The sequence below is a fragment of the Panthera tigris genome, chromosome A2 (genome assembly GCF_018350195.1).
Source record: "Panthera tigris isolate Pti1 chromosome A2, P.tigris_Pti1_mat1.1, whole genome shotgun sequence".
Taxonomy (NCBI): domain Eukaryota; kingdom Metazoa; phylum Chordata; class Mammalia; order Carnivora; family Felidae; genus Panthera; species Panthera tigris.
This window is the reverse complement of record NC_056661.1, coordinates 56275848-56297406: the sequence shown is the minus strand read 5'-3', so window position 1 is coordinate 56297406 and position 21559 is coordinate 56275848. Positions and strand designations below refer to the sequence as shown.

Genomic DNA, 21559 nt, shown 5'->3' with positions numbered 1-21559 from the left:
GCTTTCATTTTCCGTCGGGAACATATTCCCGTGCCGCACACATAACTCAAAACAGAGCTAATCTACACAGACCAACACTGGTCGGTTGAGGGACTTTCTTCTGCACTCCACCTGCCGATGCAGCTCGGACCCCCACCCTCAGGACGTCTCTGGCAGTTTGCCAGTCCAAGAGGTCAGCTTGGACACTAGGCGAGCCCCAGGTCATTCCAGCCTCCCCCAGGAGGGCACGGGCCTGGGTCTGGGAGCTGGCCTGTGCCCAGGAGCAGGTGGGAACGCATTTTCCGGACAGAGCTCAGGGTGGGCTCAGCAGGATATGGCCCTTCCTGCTAGTGCGCTGCTCCAGCCATGGTTCGTGCAGTGGTGAGGCTGTCCTCACGTGCCGCGAGCCACGGGCTGATGGGAGTCTCAGGAGAGAGCACCCTGGCAGATGTGAGGTGTCTGAGACTCTTAGTTCTTAGCTGAGTGAGGATCAGTGACCCAGAGACCTCTGGCTACTCCCATGTAAATGTCCCGTTCCTTACACCCACCCTGTGGGTCGAGGCCTCTCTGAACCCCCAAGAAAGAGCAGCACTTCCATTGGTGCCAGGGATGGCTCAAAAGTGGCCCCAAGTCTCCCTAAATCTAGAAGAGGGCACAGGGAAGAGTAGAGGGCATGTGTCCGTAACCACCGGGCAGTCTGGCCACATCCCCAAGTTTGGAGGGGTCAGTGCCAGGCTGACGTCTGATGACCCCCAATCCCAGAGGCCCCGGGGCTGGAAACGATGTGAAATATGAGGCTGAATAACCAGAGCCCGCCAGCGTCTCCTCCTAGGGAGTAGTCACAGCTCCCCTCCCCTTCCGCTTGCTATTTTTGGCCGGGCTAAGAATAGCCTGCTTTAAATACCCTTCTCCCTCCTTAAATCTGCTCTCAGGACTGCCCCCACAGCACCTTTCTAGAACTCCTGGCGGGTAGCGGCCACTCATCAGACCCAATTCACACATCTCCCACAGGACCTTGCTGAGATTTCTGCTAGCACCGGGTTTACCTGTGTCCTTCCTCCCCGACGCACGCCTCCGAGCCCAGCCTGCACCTGCCCTGGGAGATCTTGCTCAGACACGGACACCATTATGCCCTTGCCCAGAGACCTTCGTGCCCCTCGTCACCCAGAGAATAAAATCCAACCCCCCGAGCCTGGTATTCATGGCCAGGTGCAGCATTTCACAGCACATCAGCCTGTACGTTCATGTTTCCAGAGAACCTACTGTATGCTGGGGGCTGTTCTAGGTGCCAACAGGGCCCTGAACTCCTGTCCCCATGTTGCTCTATCAGAGAAACCCTTCATTCGGCTGCGGCTCTGCCTGTGAGCCTCTGCTCTCCCCACGACAGGGTCCTCGGGGGGGGGGGGGGGGGCGCCGGGCCCACCGCTCACCGGGCTCCAATCTCCTCTACGACAGCATTGGCTGTGCCAGGTGCTGCTGTAGGTGCCATTAGCGCAGTGTCATGGCCTCAGGCGTGCTCATTTTTAAACCACAGGTGCGTGCAAAGGCCCCGGGGCACGAGAGGAAGGCCTGCCCCACGCTCCCGCGGGGCTGGCAGGCACTCACTTGTTGAAGAGATTGAGGCCAATGCGATAGTGCCTCTTGCGGATGACATCGTTGCTGAAGGCCGGGGAGTCCCAGCTGTTGCGGGTCTCCTTGTGGTAGGTCTGCTTGCTGAGCGTCTGCTCCCGCAGGCTGTCACGGGACGACGATTCAGAGCTGCAGTTGATGGTGTCGTTGGAGTTGGACGTGCTGTTGATGCTGTCGTTGTCCCCGTCCGAGTAGTCAGACTCGGACCTGCTCTGCCTGTTGGCCGAGCCGTTGATGGCCAGGTGGCTGTCCAGGGGCCGGGGGGGCCGGGGCCGCAACTCGGGCTCCTCCCGGGGAAGGCTCTTCGGGGGGCCGCCCAGGGGGCCGTGCTTGGGGCTGCCCTGTGGCCCGCCCAGGCTGCGTTCGTAGGCGCTCTGCCTCTTGAGCGAGCCGCGGTCCGAGCGGTCGCTGAGGTCCACGGAGCTGTCGCTGGGCGGCTCGATGGTGAGCAGCGGGAGGTGCTCCATGCGCAGCCGCTGCTCTTGCCGCTCGAGCGACGGCGTGCTCCGGCAGCTCGTGTCCGTGTCCCCCTTGTCGTCTTTGTGGGCCAGCGCCCAGTAGTCCTGCGAGGCGCCCCCGGCCCGCAGCCGCGGGTCCGACTCGGCGCTGGGCGGCCGGTGCCCGGCCTGTGAGAGGGGCAGGGGGGGCGACAGCTCCTCCTCATCGATGTACAGGGTGACGTCGCTGTACGAGGCCGTCATCTCGTCCAGTTTGTGGTGGTCGGCGCCGTGCAGGGCCGGCTTGGGCTCGGCATCCCGGGCCCGCCCCGTGTCGGCAGCTGGCGCCTCCCCCGAGTGCAGGCTGCGGCAGTGGAGGGCGTCGTCGATGGACTCTGCCAGCGATTTCACCTGCCGGGAGAAGGCGTCCTCCAGCTCCGTGATGGCGTCCGCGAAGTCGCTGGATGGGGCGGGAGACTTGAGGGCGGGCGGCTCGCCGAGGTCGCCGCGCTCCGACGGCACCAGGGCCCCCAGCTGCGAGCCGTCGTCCGTCACCGAGACCTGCTTCCCCTCGAAGTAGGAGCTGTGCACCTTCTCAGGACCCTCGAAGGAGAACTGCATCCTCATGTTGGACAGCACGATCCGGCGCGACATGCGGTTCTCCGACATGGAGCTGCGCAGGCGCTCGAAGTTCTTGTTCATCTGGTACTGGCGGAAGGCCGTCTGGATGGTGCGGGCCGCATGGCGGGTCACAAGGCGGCCTCCATACTTGCGTTCTAGCATCTCCACCTGGGAGGGGAGAGGACAGGACGGTGAGGACAGCCCCGCGCGCTGGCACAGCGCCTTGCCCACCTATGCTCCTGCTGGCGCCCAGCCCCGTGGCAGCACCATGTGGAGAGAGAGGCCTGGGCACATCCCAAAGTTGGTTCCGGCAACCACGGAGGCGAGCTGGTGAAGGTGGGCAAAACGGGGGTTCCCAGGCCAAATAAAATGGAGCAGCACCACGTGAATGCAAGATGTTCCCTGCGGGACTTCTCAGAACCTTTAAAAGGTGGTGAGTTCCCAAATTTCTTTGGCCACAGAAACCTTTGGCCCTAGTGCATCTTGCGGGCCTGTGGTTTAATGAAACTTGGGAGATGCTGGGAGAGGTGAAGGCAGCCCCTGCAGAGAGGAGGGACCCATGGCACGAGAAGGCTAAGAGACCCGCCAAAGATGTCAGTGAGATCCTGGATGCTGAGCAGGGGCTGCAGGCTTTTGGCCTTATTTCTTTTCTACAGCAGACAATGTGCTCTTACTAGCTGGGGGCAGGTGTGTGTGTGTGTGTGTGTGTGTGTGTGTGTGTGTGTGTGTGTGTGTGTGTGAGAGAGAGAGAGAGAGAGAGAGAGAGAGAGAGAGAGAGACTGAGCTTCAGGGAGGCCTGAGAGAATCACCTTACTGAGGCACAGACTTCGAGGCCAGATGCCCACGCTGCAATCCCGCCCTGTCCTCGTTAGCTGTGTTACTCTGCATAAGCCTTGAAGCCGTGCCCTTCCCCAGTTTCCGTATCTATAAAGTAGGGGACAGACTCAGACCCACGTTGTAGGATCATGGTGAGCACCTGATGACATAGATGCTAGAAGGCCCTTGGCGGCATTCCTGGAAGGTGTTTACAATTTAGGGGGTCCCCAAGGCCCCTCACTAGACAGATGGGGAAGCTAAGGCCCAGAGAAGACACTGAGCACATGGCTGGAGGCCTCCAGACTCCAGAGCGAGTCCGGAACCATGTGTCCTGCTCATCCCTCTCCTTGATGAGGCACGGAGACGGGGCAAGGCTGCAGGCAGGTAGCACTGCCTGGGACTCCCCCATGTGACCCATGAGCCTCCCAAAGCCCTGAGGCTCATGCCAGCGCTCGGTGACCAAGGACAGCCCAAGGGCTGCTCCCCGTGCCTTGTTCCTGAGTAGGAGCCCGCTCTGTAGGAATCAAAGAGAACTCAAGACAAGGAACTGGTTTCTCGGCCGAGCCAGGGCTTTTGGGGTGCTGGGCACAGGGGGCACCTGATGTGGGGCCAAAAGAGGTCTCAGGTCCTCAGGAGTGAGGCACATGTGCACCACACCCTGCTTGTCTAGACCCCACCTGCCTACTCTGTGCCCAGTATCACACCAAAGCTGGTGGCAGACAGAGATAAGGTCCCTGCCCTCAAGAAGCAAACAGCCTGTCCAGGGGAACAGACACACACACACCTAACTGAAATAGAACCAAACAGATGCTCAGCAAATCCAGGCTATGGCCCGAGTCAGGGGAGAGGGTCACTCAGAGCCGTGGTGGGGTGGGCCGGGAACAGAGGGCTTGGAGCTTCACGCACATCAGTGCAGGTCCTGGACCCCTCACTTCCCGGCTCTGGGATGTCAGCTCCCCCCCGAAAACCGAACACGCCAGCTCTCTGGGGCCCACAGGCAAGGGAACGGCAGGCTGGGCAGAGCGGCTCCCTTCAGAGGAGAGGAGCGTGGAGTGTGTGTGTGTGTGGGGGGGGGCGGGGTGGTGGTGGATCAAAACGACTTTTCTGGGCCCAGAGTCAGCCAGGGTGGGTCTGTTTTTTCTCCTGCCCTGAAGTTACTGAACACCATCCAAAGAGATGACCTCACTTCCACATCTGTAAGCAGACTTTGTTTTCTTGGGGTTTTGAGTGGGGCTGTGAAAGCCAATGGAGCCGATAAAGGGCCCAAGGCTGAGCTCTAGGGAGCCATTTCTTCTCTGCCGTCCAAGGCCTGTGTTGTGGGCCCCCTCACGTCACCTTTGGGGGTGGGGTCACGATGGCAGTGCCACCAGCTCAGATCCAGGGTTCACTTCAGGGCTCTCTCTCCCCTGCTGACTTTGGACCTCAGAATCTAAGTAGCAACCCTGCTTGCCTGAGACTGGGTCCCCAGATCTGGGGGAGGGGTCAGGGGAAAGAAGAGGGACTTTGGGAACGCAGAAATGGGCTCTGTTTTTGTCATCAAAGCCCCTCTTGGTCCAGGACACATGCTGGCCCAGGCCTGCTCTTACGCATTGCCTAGACTCCCCCTGGTCATTCTTCTGTCTGGGCCAGAACTGACTCAAGGCCCAGTCTGAAAGTTTATTGGGGTACAGGGGAGGGAATCCAATCTCTACGTGCTCACCTGCTATACATCACCCTCGCCCAATACTCACATGACATCCAGTCTGCAGAGGGGCTCTGGGACTCCCCACTTCTCGGAGGACAGAGGCTCTGGGAAGTAAGGTGGAGCTGACCCGTAGCGGGGGCTCTCCCGGCAAGCCCTCACTCTCCCTTTAAAAGGACACTTCTCAACATTGGGGGAGGGATGGGGAACAGAGAGGAAACGCCCTTCCACTAAGCAGACCTACCACTTCTTGATGACTCAGGACTCTTGTTCTCATTGATAGGAGACTGCCAGAAGGTACAGAGGCCCTGAAGCCAGAGGGCTCCCTTCACTAAGCGGGACTCCGTGTTACCCTATTGCGCACCCTGCTTCCATCCGGCAGCTCCCATGTAATCTGTCCTATTCCCACTCTAGCTAGGATTGCCAGGAAGTCAACAGCTCAGAGACCCTCTCACCTTTCCACCACCTCTTCCTTGCCATCCTTTCTACCACTGCTGTTCTGCCTCAGGGCCTTTGCGCCTGCAGTTACCGCTTCCTGGAAGGCCCCTTCCTCACACACTCCATTCTAATGCTAGCCTGGGGAGGCCTTCCTCACCACCCTTATCCAATGCTGGCGCCTCCCACAGTCACTCCATTTCTTCCCCCTATTTTATAATCTCTGGGGTTTGTATCACGTTCCGGAATTAAACTGTCTTTATTGCTAACTTGTCTGCGGATCCATCTTCTGGACCACAGTGTCAGCTCAAGAGCTGGGGCCTCGCCCTGTCCATTGTCGACTTCCCAGCACCCAGCACGGTGTGTGGCACACGATGGGCTTTTGGTTAACATGCGTGAGATGAAAATGAACAGCTGTGGCCACGGTAAGACCAGATGAAGCAGACAATTATTTATTTCCATGAGCCTCTCTTAGGTCTTCAACTTCCTTACTTCTACTTCAACGGTTCTGTTGGGGGTCTTTTACTATCAACTGTTTCTGATCCACTTTGGATCTGGGTGGAACTGATAAACGGAACAGAGGTGGTCCTCACCTGTTGTGGGCCTGGCTACGGGGCCAAGGGACACAGGGGACGGGGGGCTATTTGCTATCAGGCCCTGGCCACTGGCCAGGCTCCCTGTCTCCCAACTCATAGGCAGAAGGCTGAAGAGAACGAGGGCTGAGCAAGTAGGACTGTCCAAAGCCGCAGGGTGGAACCGAGAACAGGGAGAGGAGGGGCCTGTAGGGGATTCTGGGGGTGGGGGATAGGGAAGATCCGCCCTGGGCAGTACCTGCATTGCTCCTCTGAGTCAGGTGCCACACCGGGCCCAGACCTCTGCTCTGTAAAAGACACGTGGGAAGACTAGGAGGCAAATGGAGGGCAGCAAGGCGAGGGGTCGATGTGGCCACACATCGGGAGGAGATGGGAGGAGATGGCCCAAGGAACTCCCAGAAGCTAGGGGAAGCCGGCCAGACAAGTTGGGCCTTGCACATCTGCACAGCTGCTTGCTGCAGCCTCAGGTTCTTGCCATCAGTTTCACACGAGAGTTCTTATTAAAGTACCTACTACGTGCCTGCTCTTGAAGTGAGAGCTCTCCGGCCCCGGCCCCCGCCCACCACCCAGCCAGGACAGGCCTCTCCCCTCGACCCCAAGAAGCTGTCTTTACTTCTCCCTGGAGCCCAGCCACGGGGGTGGGCCGTGCGCCCACCTCATTCTGCACACAGGTGCCAACCTCACGGTGGGTCTGGGCCAAGGCCCCTGCCTTGGGAGGAAGTGAGCCCTCAGTGAGGTCGTTTCCCACGAGAACACAGAGTTGTAAACCGAAAGGGATATAATAAGCAACCTCGCCCGCTGGCTGTGGATGGGCTTGGTGTTCTTTTCAGAGCCTGGGCTATTTATGTTGTAAACTGACCTCCCGCCCTTCTCTGCAGGGACTCCTCCCCAGGGCTACCTAAGGTTCAGCCCTCTCCTGGGACCTCAAACCCTCAGTGTCTGGCCACCTAACCTGTGTGCATGGCCATGAGGACTGTGAGTGGGGGAGAGGCGAAGTCCTGACACTCCAGTGCCCTCACTCTGAGAGCCTCCACGGGTCGGGAGGAGCAGGAAGGGCAGCCTGGGCCGATGCAAAGGTCACAGTCGTAGCGCGCGTGCGCATAACCATGCTTCCATCTGTGGGAGAGCACAGGACGCTGGTGTCCGAGAGCCGAGACTCCTGCTGCCCAAGGCAGTCCCAGCAAAGGGCCGCTCGTCGTCCTCCAGGCAGAGCAGCCCGGCTGCCTGTCCCCGCATGGTGGGTCCCGCCTACCTGCTTGTCCTGCAGGTCCGAGGAGAGCTCATAGCTCTCAGAGAGTGACCGCGAGCGCTTGATGGCCTCCTCCTCGGCCTGCTTGCGCAGGATGGAGGTCGAGTGCTGCAGCTTGGGCCTCCGTGTGCGCTGCTGTTGCCCCGGCGGGCCCGCGTACAGCCCATAGGCTCCCACCGACGTGTGCTCGTAGTGGTCCGGGCTCAGGCTGGAACCAGGTGCTAGGGGGCCCTGGTAGGCCGACGGGCTGTCCAGGGACGTGCCGGTCTCGCTGCTGGGGGCCTCGCCCTCCACGCTGCAGGGGACAGAGAGAGGAGAGAGGCCTCCTGTGAGTGGGAGACAAGACCCCGGGGCCTGACAGGGAGCCAGGAGGTGGGAGGGGGCTGCAGCCAAGAGGCAGCCCCCACCCCCACCCCGCATCCCCTGCAACACCGTTTAAGCATCCAACACACTTTACTGATTGATTTTGCTTATTGTCCATCTCCTACATGAGCGTGTCAGCTCGTGAGGACAGAGGTTTGACCCACTACACGCAGTGATGAACCCCAGTGCCCAAAGTGGGGCCTGGCACACAGTAGGTGGTCAGTGAATATTTACTGACCCCCTCAATGACTCCGGTCACCTTCTCTGCCTCAATCCCACCACATGGATTGAGTCAACCACGGATTTTTGTACTTTTTGTTCTTATTTTTTTAAATAAAAATTAACAAAAGTGACTCTTCTCTCCACACCTACTTGGGCATCAGGCACTGTAACATTTGTTATGGGCTGAATCGTGTCCCCGCCCAGAATTTATATCTTGAAGTCCTAACCCCAGCACTTGAGAATGTGTGTTAAGAGACGGGATCTTCAAAGAGGTAGTTAAATTACAGTGAGGTCTATTAGGGTCCTAATCCAACACGACTGGTGTCCTTCTAAGAGGAGATTAGGAGTCAGACATGCACAGAGGGATGACCATGTGAGGACACAAGGAGAAGGTGGCCACCAAGGAGAGAGACCTTAATGACACTAACATACAGGACTTCCGGCCTCCCTCCGGAACAGTGAGAAAACAAATGTTACCATTTATTTATAAATATCAGTCTGTGGTGTTATGGCAAGCTTGGAAATGAATACAGTGTCATACATATATTTTCTCTAAATCTTTTTTTTTTAAATTTTTTTAATGTTTTTATTTATTTTTGAGACACACAGAAACAGAGCATGAGCAGGGGAGGGGCAGAGAGAGAGACACACACAGAATCTGAAGCAGGCTCCAGGCTCTGAGCTGCCAGCACAGAGCCTGACGCGGGGCCCGAACTCACAGACTGTGAGATCATGACCTGAGCTGAAGTTGGACGCTTAACCAACTGAACCACCAGGCGCCCCGTATTTTCTCTAAATCTTAAAACCAGTCTGCAAAGAGTTATTAACTCACTGTTTCCAGGTGGGGAAACTGAGGCCCACAGAAGTACGGGTACCTGCCTGCGGTTGCACAGGTAGTGAGTGGGTGAGTCCGGGGGTCAGCACATAAGTTGGCTGGATTCCAAGCCCGGGCACACCCCTCCACCTCACCACCCCTCATCCCTCTCAACATTCCAAGCACCAGACTGTGGGGACAGAGAGGGGGTGGCTCATCCCAAATTCGTGAACTCAGAAAACAGACATTGGTTCCTTCTGCAGACTACCTTTCAGCATAGGACAAGGAGACAAGGTTGTTTCTCACACGGTTTCCGGTAGCCTCTCTGGTCAAGCCTTGCCATTTCCCTGTCCCTGCAAGACATCAGTCAACCTTTGAAGGCTCTCTGATCCCTGGGTCCAGGGCAGGGGTCTCTCTGGAAGGGGCCCAGCAGAGAGAAGGGAATACAGCACCCCCTCTCAAGCTGCAGTCCTTCCTCAGGGGTTCTGTCTTCAGACCAAAGGGAGCACCCCACACGCAACATCCCTGGGGCCAAATGGTCTTCCCCCGCCCAGCTCTGCTACATTGTCCCCACACATCACAGGGCCTGGCAGGGCTCCCTGCCAGTATAGAAGGTGACTGTTCACGGACTCCTGGGGACGACAGACTCGGAGTAGGGGCAGAGGGAAACAGCCTGCCCTTTGGTTCCAGTTCTGCCCCGAGCCAGGGATGGGCTGCAAATCCCTGCACTTGCTTTCCAACTTGTAGGTCAAGAATAGTACAGGACTTCCGCTCCACCAACTGGCTCCGGCCTCCGGGGACATGCGGTGGGTGTCCTGTGACAAAGGACATCCCATCCTGCTCCCCAGAGGCTAAAGTGTGGCAAAGGTCCTTCCTTGGGGAAGAGGTCTGGGTACTTTGCCTTGATGTGGCTCTAAATCAGGGAGGGTCATCCTTCACTTCCAGGCCTGCCTCCCCATCCATTATCAATGTGGATGGACTAGACCCTCTTAAGGTGTCAGAGGAATATCACCCTTCAAGACTCCTGACGTCACAGTTACCCAACGGCTGTTTCCTCTGGGCCCCATTTGTGTGCACTGGGTGGGGGAGTAGGGTGGGGTCTAACAAAAGTTAAAATTCCCCTATTCTATTGACATAGCTTTGAACAGTGCCTCACAATAAATACTCGGTGCCTTGATCAATAGTTGCATGGAAGAGAGAAGGAATCCCCCTATTAGTCTCGTAGGTGGTCGATCCCCAGCTTACAGGCGAGCAAGCCTATCCACGGACAGATGAGCCAGAGCGCCTGCCTTTGCTCTGGCCCCCACACGCCTTCCTGCCTTGCCCTTTTCGTGCAGCCTCCGAGCGCCTTGCAAGGAATTATTTCTACACATACATCCCCCCTACTGGAAATGCTTCATTCGGGGGCAGAGTCTGTTTTTCCGAGCAAGAGGCTGACAGGAGACAAAATCTCATCCTTGAGGACAAGCAGCTGGGGCCCTGCTCATAAGGTTTTAAAAGAGTCTCACAACCCCGGGTTTCCAGAAACACGGGGAGACCGAAGGGGCGGGCTCTCTGCAGGTCCCCAGAGCAGGAAGCCCTTCTGTGCCTCACGGTGGCTCCGTCAGGGAGGGGTGGGCCTTGACACGCCCCAGGATAAGGCAGTGGCCACCTCTCATGTCTGCGGGGGATTCAACCCTTTCCCTGGGCCTTGCTCACCGGGCCTCAAAGCAACGGTGAACAGGCAAAGGGGCATTCTTACTGGCAGCAGTGGCGATGAGTCTGTGAATGTGAGAGGCTGTCTTCATTCCCCGGTTGGCTGTGGTTTGGGGCAGAAGGGGCCGAGGAAAGAGAAGCAGGCGACAAGCCTCTGGACTCAAGGGCCGTATGTGGCTCAGTAGCCGGGGAAGGGCCTGGCTGCCTCGAAGGCTGGGGGCAGGGGCAGGATGTCTATGGGTGGTGACCTGACAGGGATGCGGCACTTCCTGGGGCTATGCCAGCCCAGGATCCTTGCTCTGGGCATTACCTGGCTCCCACTGTCTTAAGGCAGCAGGTTCCAGAACATGCTCAGGAGAGAGGGCCAAGCCTCCCCTCACAGCCAAGGGAAGGGGTCTGACGGTCACTCACAGCCTTTCTCTTCACCATGAGGCAGCTGCAGCCTCCCCCCCCATCAGCCCTACCTTCCGTACACACCCAGGCTCTGCTCCCTTCTCAGCAGATGGTCCAGGCCACCATCACTGCTCCCTGGATTATCACAACAGCCTCCTCGGTGGTCCCCCTGCCTCTCTTCTCCCCATGGCTGCCACAGTGACTCTGATAAAACATAAGATCAAGTGCTTCCCTTGATCCCCATTACACTTAGAAGACGCTGTCCTTGCAATGTCCTTGAAGGCCTGACCTCAGCTGCTCTCATCTTAGCTCCTCTCCTTGCTCATTCTGACTTCCTGATTCACGGACTTCCTCTCTGCTCAAAGGGGTCAGGCATCCTCCTGCCTCAGGGCCTTTGCACTGGCTGTTCTCTCTGCCTGGAACACTCTCCCCCAGATCTCTGCTAGCACCAGATTTAAAAATCATAGCTCTCTCTCCACTCCCACCCCCAGATTACTGGTCCCTTTCTTCTCTTTTGTTTTTTCCTTTGGTGACAATCATTACTTCAAAACACACTGTATAATGCATTTATCTAGTTTTTTGGTTTGTCGTCTGTCTCGGACATCAGTGTATAAGCTGTAAGAGAGTGGGGGCAATTTGTCTGTTTTGCTTGCTGATGTTCCCCAAATGCCAACCCGCGTGCCCAGGTAACAGTGCTCAGTAAATACTTGCCAAAGGAGAGAAGGCATTTCCCCAGGCCTGCTGGGAGCCAGGTCCCGGAACATAGTTTCTCACATCATTCCTGCCAGACATCGTGGGTGCCCCAAACCAAACTCATGCTCTTTCTCCACCGTCACACAGTGACACGAGTCAGGGTCCTGGGTGTCGTCATCACGTCAGGCCCTTCCCCACAGCCAGCCCCCACCCCCGTCCCACTCAATCTGTCACCCAGTCCTGCTGAATCTACCTGAATGGTATCCTCTCGACTCGTGCAATGTGGCAATGCTTCCACGGCACCAAAATCAAAAACAACCCCAGACCATCCTGGTAAGAAAAGAATTGGCCAGGCCATCCTACCGCAACCAGCATGGCCCCACCACCGACAAAGTCCTCTGATACATAAGTGAGCACTGCGTGAAAGTACGTATGCAGCGCAACAACCCACCCTGAGCCCGAGGACGATCAGAAGCCACACGCTATTCGACACGAAAAGAGACTCCTTTCTTAATCTGAGCCAAACAGCTGGTGAACAGAAAGGTAACTTTTTTTCAAGTGAAAATGCCCCATGGTGACGAGTATGGCCAATAGCCACTCTCAGAACATCTAAGTTGGTATAAGTTTTTCAGAGTACTAGATGGAAACAGCTATCAAATTCCACTTGAACATCCTCTGACGGAACCCGTAAAGCTACTTTACTTATAGCAACGCCCTGAAACTCATGGGCCCCTCGGTTCTGGTTAGTACTCAGCTCTGCCCCCAGTTCCTTCCTGGGGGAGGAGGAGGGTTGTCCAGTGTGAACAGAACAGTCATCCTCTCCCTTCCCACAGCAGGTTGCCCTAGGGACGGAGACCTTTGCTTTATATGACGGCCACGCTTGACATAGCAGGGATTTGGGGGTCAGGGAACCATCAGGCCCAGCCCCTGGCCTCCATCCTCTGCTGCCCCAACCCCCTCTTCCCTCCCCTGCCTCCTGCACCAGCAGCCCACCCTGCACACCATTTCTTTGCCACGGTGATTTCTGCACCAGAGCACAACATCTCACCACCCGGGTCAGCTGCCTTTGGGAAGCTTCTGCTACAACCTGCGTCCATCAGCCAGGCCTGAACACCCTGGAGTGGGTCCTCAACTGCACAATGGCATCCGGGATCTCTCCTAGACACCTGGGTCATATGCAAATCAAGGAGTGGGGCTGGCACCTGTTCCAAGTGGCTGACAGTCCCTGGCAGTTTAGAATTTCTGGAACATTCTACGACAGTTAGGAGGCTGCTGCCCAGCACTCTCAGAAGGTGCTCCTGGTCTGGTAATCCCTCTCCTAGAGATTCACGCTAAGGAAATGAGCGAATCTGCAAAGCGGTAAATGCAAGGAATTTCACTGCAGTGTTGTTTCTAATTATAAAAGTTTGGAAATAATCTAAATGCCCGTCAACAAGGGATTGATTTAAATTACTTATATATCCATATAATGGAAACAATGTCAAGCTCTGGGGAAGATTCTGGTTTGATGGCTGTTCTTATGAAAAAAGACAAGGTTTGTCTGGCTGACCATGAGCTTAACATGAGCTGATGCAGTGACACAGCTGGGAAGCCAGTTGCTAACATGAATATAAAGCCAGAAGCAAAAGCAGCCTGGCTGTCCACTACAGGTGTCAGATCACAGCAGAGGACCGCGTCTGGGCACAAACCGCTTGCTTCTCCTCGTTTGTCTGTGGCAGACATTGCTAATTGATCACAGATTCCCTCCTGCAGATCTCCTCATGCCTGACCCCAGCTGGCTCGTGGCAAAACTCTATTTGCCAACCCCAAATTACAGTATGCCAGGAATAAAACTCCAGGTCTAGAAACCACCTCTCACAAAGAGCTGGGACTGGTTGGCAGGAGAAAAGCAGCCAGAGGGGAGGGAAGATGCCTAGCATTAAGCCTCTGACAGGCTGACAAGAGAAGGATGGAACAGATGTTTGCAGACAGAACTACGGCCGAGGTTGTCCTCCCTGAGAAAAGTATGTGCTCATGTGGTTAGCGCTGCTTAGGAAGTGATGAGCTCTCTGTCATAGGAGATGTGCAAGCTGCAGGTCAGATACCTGTCAGGGATCTAGCAAAAGAACTCCTCTACCGGCTAGAATCTGCTATGGACTGTCTGAATCTGCACCCCCCACCCCATGCATCCCCGCTGCCCTTCACTTGCATTCTTCTGCCTCTGAGGGGCCACACTCTGGTCCAACTCAAATCCCACTTCCCGCACGAGGCTACCCCCAGCTAGTGAAACCCCCCATTCCCACACTCTGTCATGGTGTAGATTATCTGGAGAAAGAGAGAATGTGAGGGGTGGACCCCACCCCACCGGGAGTCCCATTCCATGAGGGATTGGTCCCTGGAAGTCCTGGCCTCCAGCAAAGACTGGGACCCGACACGGGCTCCTTTCCGAGACAAAGCTCCACATGGGCACAATGGGGCTCCAGAGGTGAGCTGGCCCGGCACAGCTAGCCAGCTGATAGCTGGAGCTGCACACGGATGTGTCCCTTCTGGCCCCTGTGGCCTAGGGACTCAGAGCCCTGAATCCCGAGACAGTGACCCCAACCTCCTCCTCCCCTTCTCCAGTCTTCCAAATGTGCCTTCCTCTGCCAGAGGCTGGTGTGTATGATATTTATGTGGGGAAATGGCTGGATCGCTACAGAACAGCGTCTAGAGTTTCCGACCGCCCTAGGATGATGAAAAGCACATAAGAACTGAAAACACATTTTGAAAAGTGTAACATCCCTGTGCCTTCCTGCCAAGCGAGGGGGCTGGATGGCCTCCCTGCTGCAGCCTCCGAGCCAGATTTCTGGGTTGGAATTCTGCTTCTACTGCTTACCAGCTGAGTAACCACGGGCAAGAATACTTCCATGCCTCAGTTTCCTTTGCTGTAAAATGGGGGCAGAGTCCTGACTACACACGCCTGCTATGAGGCTTAACAGAGTCAACACATATGAAGTCCTTAAAAGACTGCTCGCTTCATAAAAGGCATTTTCTAAATGCTGTCTCTGGTTATTCTTTGACTGATAGGGCCCAACCTACACATCCCGGCAGCTAGAGGTGGGGGGCAGACAGGCCCAGCGTGTGAGCCAGGGGACCCGCCTCTGCCCGCTACAGGGCCTCTCTCTGTGCAGACAGCCGCCTCCAGCCATGGGCTGGAGTCATTGGTGACGAGGCCCTAGGGAGGGCGGGACAGTCCCAGAAAGGGACCCGGGCTCCGTGGCTCAGACGCCACGTCCTGACTCTAGCTGGGGAGTGAGTCAGGGCCGGGGCGGGAGGGCCCTCAGCCACTCGGGCCACGGATGTCTCTAATTATGGCCTTTGAAGTCACGAATGACTTTTCTCAAGAAAAATGTTAGAGGAGGCTCCAGGCAGAAGCAAGGGGGCATGGGTGAAGACGGGACCCTCTGTTAGCAGGCTGGCTATTCACCCCAACGTAAGGACGCCGATCGTAGGAACAGTTAATGTCTATATAGTTAGCAGTGCTCTAAGCATTAAATGTGACTCAGTCCTCGAAACCACTTTACAGGTATGGAGAGGAGGTTAAGCTCAACCCGAAGGTCATACAGCGAGTGGGTGAACTCAGAACCCACGCAGTCTGGTTTGAGTCTGCACACTTACCCACTGTGTTCACATGACCCCTTAATCACACACACGGTTTTGGGTCATGTAGTGGTAACTCTCCTCTGTAAAGCCTGCTGCATACAGGTGCCGTGTTAAGTGTTTAAACTACATGGCCTGTAACCCAACTACCATCGCGGGGAGCCAGGAGGGAGCCGTGCCTTCCGTATGTGGGCTTGGGGCTTGGTGGAGTCGAGTCACTAGGCCAAAGCTACCCATGTAGGGAAGAGCAGGGCTCGGACTTGACCCCAAGCAGGTGTCTCAGCCACCCAGCTGTCCAGAGGAAAAAGCATGCCATTGACATGCCGAGGTAGAGCTGGGGTCCAGCGCCTGGGGGGCTTGGGGTTGTGCACGGTCACGAGATAAATAAGCCTGGGCTGTGTGTGGCCAGGTCTGGTCACGTAAGATGGCAAAGCCACCCGCTTCAGAGTGGGCTTGGCCCATGCTGGAGGAAGCAGCACTCTAAAGCCTGCCTGTGGTTAAATGTCCATGCCAGGAGCCTCAGCCCAGACTGACTGCTGGCAGTCTGCACGGGCCAGAGCAAAACAGCCTCCTGAAATACATATGCCCCTCGTGCCTCCAGGCCTTGTGGCCTCCCAGTGCTCTGCTTTCAGGGTTTCTGATTTCCAGAAAGGGAGTCTAGGCCAGGGCAGGAACAACTAATTCCCAGCCCTCACACATTCTGCCGTGGGGCTTCTACAGCTCTTTGCTGCCCAGGCCATATTAACTGAGGTTTATCACTCAGGAGGGGATGGTTTTGCTCTGCTCCAGGTCCTGGGGGAGGGATGCAGATTAACTAGGGCAGGATCCGGGGAGGTGAGGGTGGGAAGGAAAAGGTGGCCATGTCCTCTGAGAAAGAACGGGGAGGGCTCAGCTGCAGAAAGGCAGCCTTGGGACCATCTACAACTCCCAGGTCTCTGCAGGGCCATCCTGGGGCAACGGGAGCAGGCAGGTCAGTCACACCAGAAGTAGAGTGAAGGCAGCCTGGTAGCTCTGGGGATGTAGAGGTTTTTAGCAGTTCAGCTCTTGGGGAAGGGGCTGCCTCAGGAAACAGCGTCCACGTATTTAATCCCATCAAGGAGACTCAGAAAGGATTGATGGCTTGCCCAAGATTGCAGAGTTCAGGAGCAAAGCCTAGACTCAGCTGTGCGACATGCTCCCAGTCTTTCCCACTCGGTGAAAAGTCCCCGGGGCCAGGGAGGCAGCCCCCAAGGGCTGGCCTGGCTGCAAGGAGCAGAGTACAAGGACACAGAGGGGTGGATTTCAAGGGAAGACTGAGAGCATACAGGAATGCACAGCTGGTGTGCCCAGCAAGAAAGGGACAGAGAAGACCTCCCCACGGAAACTGGGGAGGCCATTCTTAAGCAGGCCATCCACAACGTCTTCCCTGGTCAGGGTGGGGAGAGGAGGTGGTGGAAAGGCAGCACCCCCACAGACGCCTAAACCCATGATAAGTGTTCTTGGGAAGACAGGTGTCTGGCTGGTGACCAAAGTGACTTATGAACACCCAGCCAACGTCCCAAAGCTTTGTCCCTCCTGGGAGAAGGAGCTGGGGACCACCTAAACCAAGTCCTGGCAATGCTGGGCGTCTCCGCTGGGGGGCAGGGTCAGGATGAACGGGACCCAGAAAGAAAGAGCCTCAGGAGGAGTGGTGAGCAGGACGGGGTGTGCTTCTAGTGTGTACAGCCAGCGGCGATCTGAGGAGGGCCCAGGGGAGGCACTCGTGCAGGCACAGATGTTGAGCCCTGTGCTCCCAGCCTCCAGGCACTGCCACAGCCTGGCATGGAGGGGCCCGGGGAGGCTGGTGCCCTTGCAGGAAGGTGTGAAAAGACTTAGGGTGTGAATCCACATGAGGCACACACGCTCAACATGACTTCTGGCTGGTTAACCAAGAGCAAGGGAGGTGATGAGCTGTCTGGACAGTCCAGCAGAGACCCCAAAAGGGCTTGCTGGGGGTCAGGGGCAGTCAGGAAGGTTCCTGCTTTAACCGGTTCCCAAATCTGCTTTAGTGAGGATATACAGTAGTCACAACATCTAACTGCCCAGCACCACCCCCCTTCGATGACTGGCGGACCTCTCGAAGACAGGCAGGCAGGCTCACCAGGAGCCCACGCACTCTCCCGGCCCCTCGGCGGAGAGCGACTCCATCCTTTCAGCCACTCAGGCCCAAAATCAGAGCAACTCCTGGCAACTCTCTCTTCCTCACACCCTACTGCCCACCCGCCAGCAGATGTGGTTGCTCCACCTTCAAAACTGAGGCCGCACCCGACCAGTGGGCCTGCCCCCCTGCCCCCAGCCCGGTGAGCTGCTGTCACCTGTTCCCTGCATTGCTGCCACAGCCTCTCTGATGGGCTCTCCTGGCCTCTTACTACACACCCTTCTACATACAGAAGCTGGGATCCTATTAAAACACAACTCTGACCAGGTCCCTCCTCTGATCCCACCTCATTGGCTCACGGAGGCCAAGTCCTCAGACGGACCCAGAAGACTGCAAGGCCCAAACATTCTTCCTGCTACCCCTCCTCCATGCCCCCTTGGCCACCCCGCCACAGCCCCCACTGTCCTCCTGTTACTCTACATTCCCGGCACACTCCTACCTCAGGACATTTGTACATGCCGTTCCCTTTGCCTGGTGTCTCTTTTCTCAGATGTCTTCCTGGTTCACTCCCTCATCTCCTTCAGCTCACCTCATTTAAAAACCATACCCTTCCCCCGCCCTCCCTTATTCTTCCCTGCTCCATTTCCTTCTATAGCACTGAACCAGCACCATCACACCACTATATGTGAGGATAGGACCCCAAGAGCTGGGGCTTCCCTGCTAGGATGGGGAACTGGACTCTGTTAAAACACAACTCGGTCACTCTGTCGCTTCATTCAGCGAACATGTCCTGAATGCCAGCTAGGTGACAGACCCCTGCCAGGCACTGTGAGCGTGGCCGTGAACAGATAGACACAGCCCTGTCCTCATGGGCACACTGGGGGATGCAATTAATTAATAATGACGGCTTGTGTTAGGAACAGTAATGGAGGAAGCGTCAGGCACTGTAGGATGGTGAGCAGAGCCCGTGCCCTGGTGCCAGAGGTGGAAAATCTTCCTAGGAGGCATGTGGCATCAGCCAGGACCCGCGGAGGAACGCCACGCGGCAGTGAGGGGTGAAGGCTGAGTGGACAGAGGTGGGTATTCACAGCGCACATGAGGGACGGGACGGAGAAGTTCAGTCTGGCATATACAGAGGGGCGGGCAGGACCAGACCTTGCAGGGCCTTGTGAGGCTTGTTAAGGAGTCTGGACTTGACCCCGGGACCAGGGCAAGGCTGAGTGAGCAGGGGAAAGATGGAGAGGGGAGGTGGCAGTGCCTGGGGGACAGCACTGTCTACACCAGGTGGTGAGGAGCTATGTGGGGGGTGGTGAGAAGCTGGGAGACACCTGTGGGAGGAGTGGGAGGAAGGACAGGAGTCCTCAGGGTCCTGAATCCAAGTTGGCGGGGCCAGAGTCACCAAAAGTTGAGGCAGCAGAGAGCAGGGACACGGCAACGCAAGGGTGGCACAGGGCGGGGATCGGAAGTCGGGCTGTGGCGGGGTAAAGGGAGGAGCTGGTGCAGAAGCTTTTGAGGATGGTGGCTCAGGAGACGGTGGAGATGGGGTGGCAGCTGAAGGGGGCTGGGGGCTGCAAGGAAGACTGGTTGTAAAGCTGGGACAGACCTGGGCCCAGGAGGAGAGGGAGGCCCTGGGAAGGCCCAGGAGGAAAGGGCACTGGGCATGGGCTGGGGCCCTGAGATTTGAGCTGGCAGGGGGGGATGCAGCCAGGTAGGGCCCTTCCTCTGGGGGTCTCCCTGCTCCCTGAGGGGCAGGCAGGGGGGTCAGAGGGCTGCTGAGGGGGCCTGACCCCTCCCACCAGCAGGCTGGGGCTAAGGCAGGGCCAGCTTCAGGTCTCAACCAAGAGACCTTGGCCCGAGGTCTCAACCAAGAGAAAATGGGGGGTTCACTCCAAGCCTGTGCCCCACTGCAGGAAGTGGGCCCACAGACCTCTCAGGTGGACCCTGAGCCCACAACAGCTGCTTCTAGAGCAACCCTACATGGGTGCCCAGCTGCCTCTCTGCTGACTGCCCCCTTATCTCAGGGAAGAGAGCCACAACCAAGCCCCGGCCTGCTGACTCCCTACCCTGAGGCCTGCCCTGCCGAGGCCGAGACAAGGTCTGGCCCAGATGTACCTCCCAGGCTATAGCATTATCTCTAATTACCCGGCACCGAGACCTCCAGGAGTAACTTTCTGTATACATATAAAAATATACAGCTCTGAACAATAAGCTTCTCAAAGCAGAGGCTATTTTTAGAGCTATGCTTACTGAACCAGCATCCAGCATTTCCCTGCTTGTCAGCAGCTCCCGGCGGGATGGGCAGGCACCACAGGGATATGTAGGCAGCGCTTAGGAATGGTGGGGTCTTCTCGGACCTCTCGAGCATAGCAGGGAAGGGGCCGTTTGGCAGGACGTCCAAGCTGGCGGGGGCGTGGCGGTGGCAGCCAGCTCTTGCTCCTTGCCCTCTGGTCCTGAGCGCCCTGCACAGCTCTGCAAGGTCTGCCTCCATCCTAATGTGGTGACAACATGAGTGACAGGGAGAATCTCCAACCCCAGCTTCCCTGAGCCTCGATTTCCCACTTGCCTGGGGTGGGGGGAAGGCCACCACTTCGAGGCAATGTGATGGAGTCAGGTGAATGGCGCCCTGGCAAGGAGCCCTGCAGACAGCCAATGCCCTGCCTAATTAGAGGGAATTATCCAGGAGGGGCCTCGGCAGCGCCCTTCCTCAGTTGGGGCTTGTTCTCGTCAGCGCACAGCCAGAGGGAAGAAAAAAGTCTGCTGTCCTGTGAAGCCAGCGCATGCAGCCAGGCCCTCACCCTGTCCTGTCAACATGTTTTCCAAGGTCATCTTTCTGGCCCTGGGGAAGTGGTGGCTCCAGTCTCCCCAGCCCAGGCCTCACTCCTAAACATAAAGAACATCTGTCTCCAGCCTGCTAGAGATGGGCTGGACTGTCCCAGTCCTCTGCTTGTGAGTCAGTCCCATTAAAATAACCCGGAGGACCAGAACGGGCTTTGGAGATGGGAATTCAGGGTCCTGGAGACAGGGACGGGCAGGAGGGCAGCCCTTGGAACCTGCGATCAGATATCCCTTGAATGTTTATGATCCTGGGGGCTCCCATCGGGATGAGGGTCTTGGCTGTGCATAAACACTGAGCCCGATGCAAGGCCAGGGGAGGCCCCGCATGGTGCGTGGTGCCTGCTCAGGGGGTCCCATGGAGCTCAGAGCATGGCAAATGTGTGTGTGGGGGGAAGGGGTCACCCAGGCAGGAGGGAAGGAAAAGGGGTTCTAGATCTACAAGTGCCACCTCCACTGTCTCGGTCATGTCGAGCTCTTGGGTCTCTTCATAGCACACCCCTCACTATCTTTTTTCCATTCATTTGTTCTGTAAGTCTGTCTCTTGCTGTGAGAAAGCTGACTCCAGAAGGGTGGAGGTGTGGCTGCCTGTGCTGCTTCTGTTTCTGGATCAGGCATCCCCAGTGCTGTGAACAGGGCTTAGCACAAGCAGGTGCTCAGTTAGTATTTGTGGATGGATGGATGGATGAGTGATGGATGCTACTGGTGACTAAGGAGCCCACAAGAACCTGGAAGGCAGCATCACTCATCTGTCCATTCAACAAACACAGAGAGCTCTATGCCAGGTGCACCCTCCCACAACCGCACCTCGTCTGACCTTCTCCCCTGGACCAAGAGCCGCGGGACCAAACCCCTCTCATTTCCTTCTAAGACCCTCGGGCGGCATCCCCTTATCACACTGTCCCCTGGCATTTCAGCTGGGCCCCCTTGTTCACTCCCTGTGAACCTGGGGCAGGGCTCACTCCTCTCTGGTTTGCAAGCAGGGGCACCGAGGCCTGGAGGGGAGCGAGGCTTAGCTGGGTCACTGACACACTGCACAGCCGAGACGGGGCTCACTCCCTCACCCTGCAGCTGGGCCTCCGAAATATTAAACGGCTGCAGAATGTTTCTCCGAGATACAGATATGTGGTCTGCACCCAGAACACTGCTCTCCACGCCCTGAGTCACAGGGGGACAGGGGCCTCATGCGGTCCCACCCCTTGGGGACCCCTGGCTCAGTTCCCCTGGGCCTACCTCTGCCCTGTGCCCATCTCCCACAATCCTGGGAAGGCTGTGAGGCCAGGCTGGCTCTGGCGGGGCCTCAGACAGGAAGCAGAAACAGAGTCTCACTCCACAAGTTGGTGAACGTGCGCTTTTACTTAGGCTGAAAGCCA

General features: G+C 57.0%; 1 protein-coding gene across 11 annotated transcripts in view; it reads right to left on the bottom strand.

Annotated features, from left to right (window-relative positions):
• Positions 1-21559, bottom strand: part of IQSEC1 (IQ motif and Sec7 domain ArfGEF 1) — a 121283-nt gene that overhangs the window by 36839 nt on the left and 62885 nt on the right. For 4 of the 11 annotated variants that reach the window (XM_042979611.1, XM_042979617.1, XM_042979610.1 and 1 more), the window contains exons 2-3: positions 7444-7735; positions 1585-2834 (exon numbers count right to left, since the gene is read on the bottom strand). In XM_042979611.1, coding sequence (XP_042835545.1) covers positions 1585-2834; positions 7444-7735 — 1542 coding nt within the window. The other 7 variants (XM_042979613.1, XM_042979619.1, XM_042979609.1 and 4 more) reach the window with 7 other exon arrangements.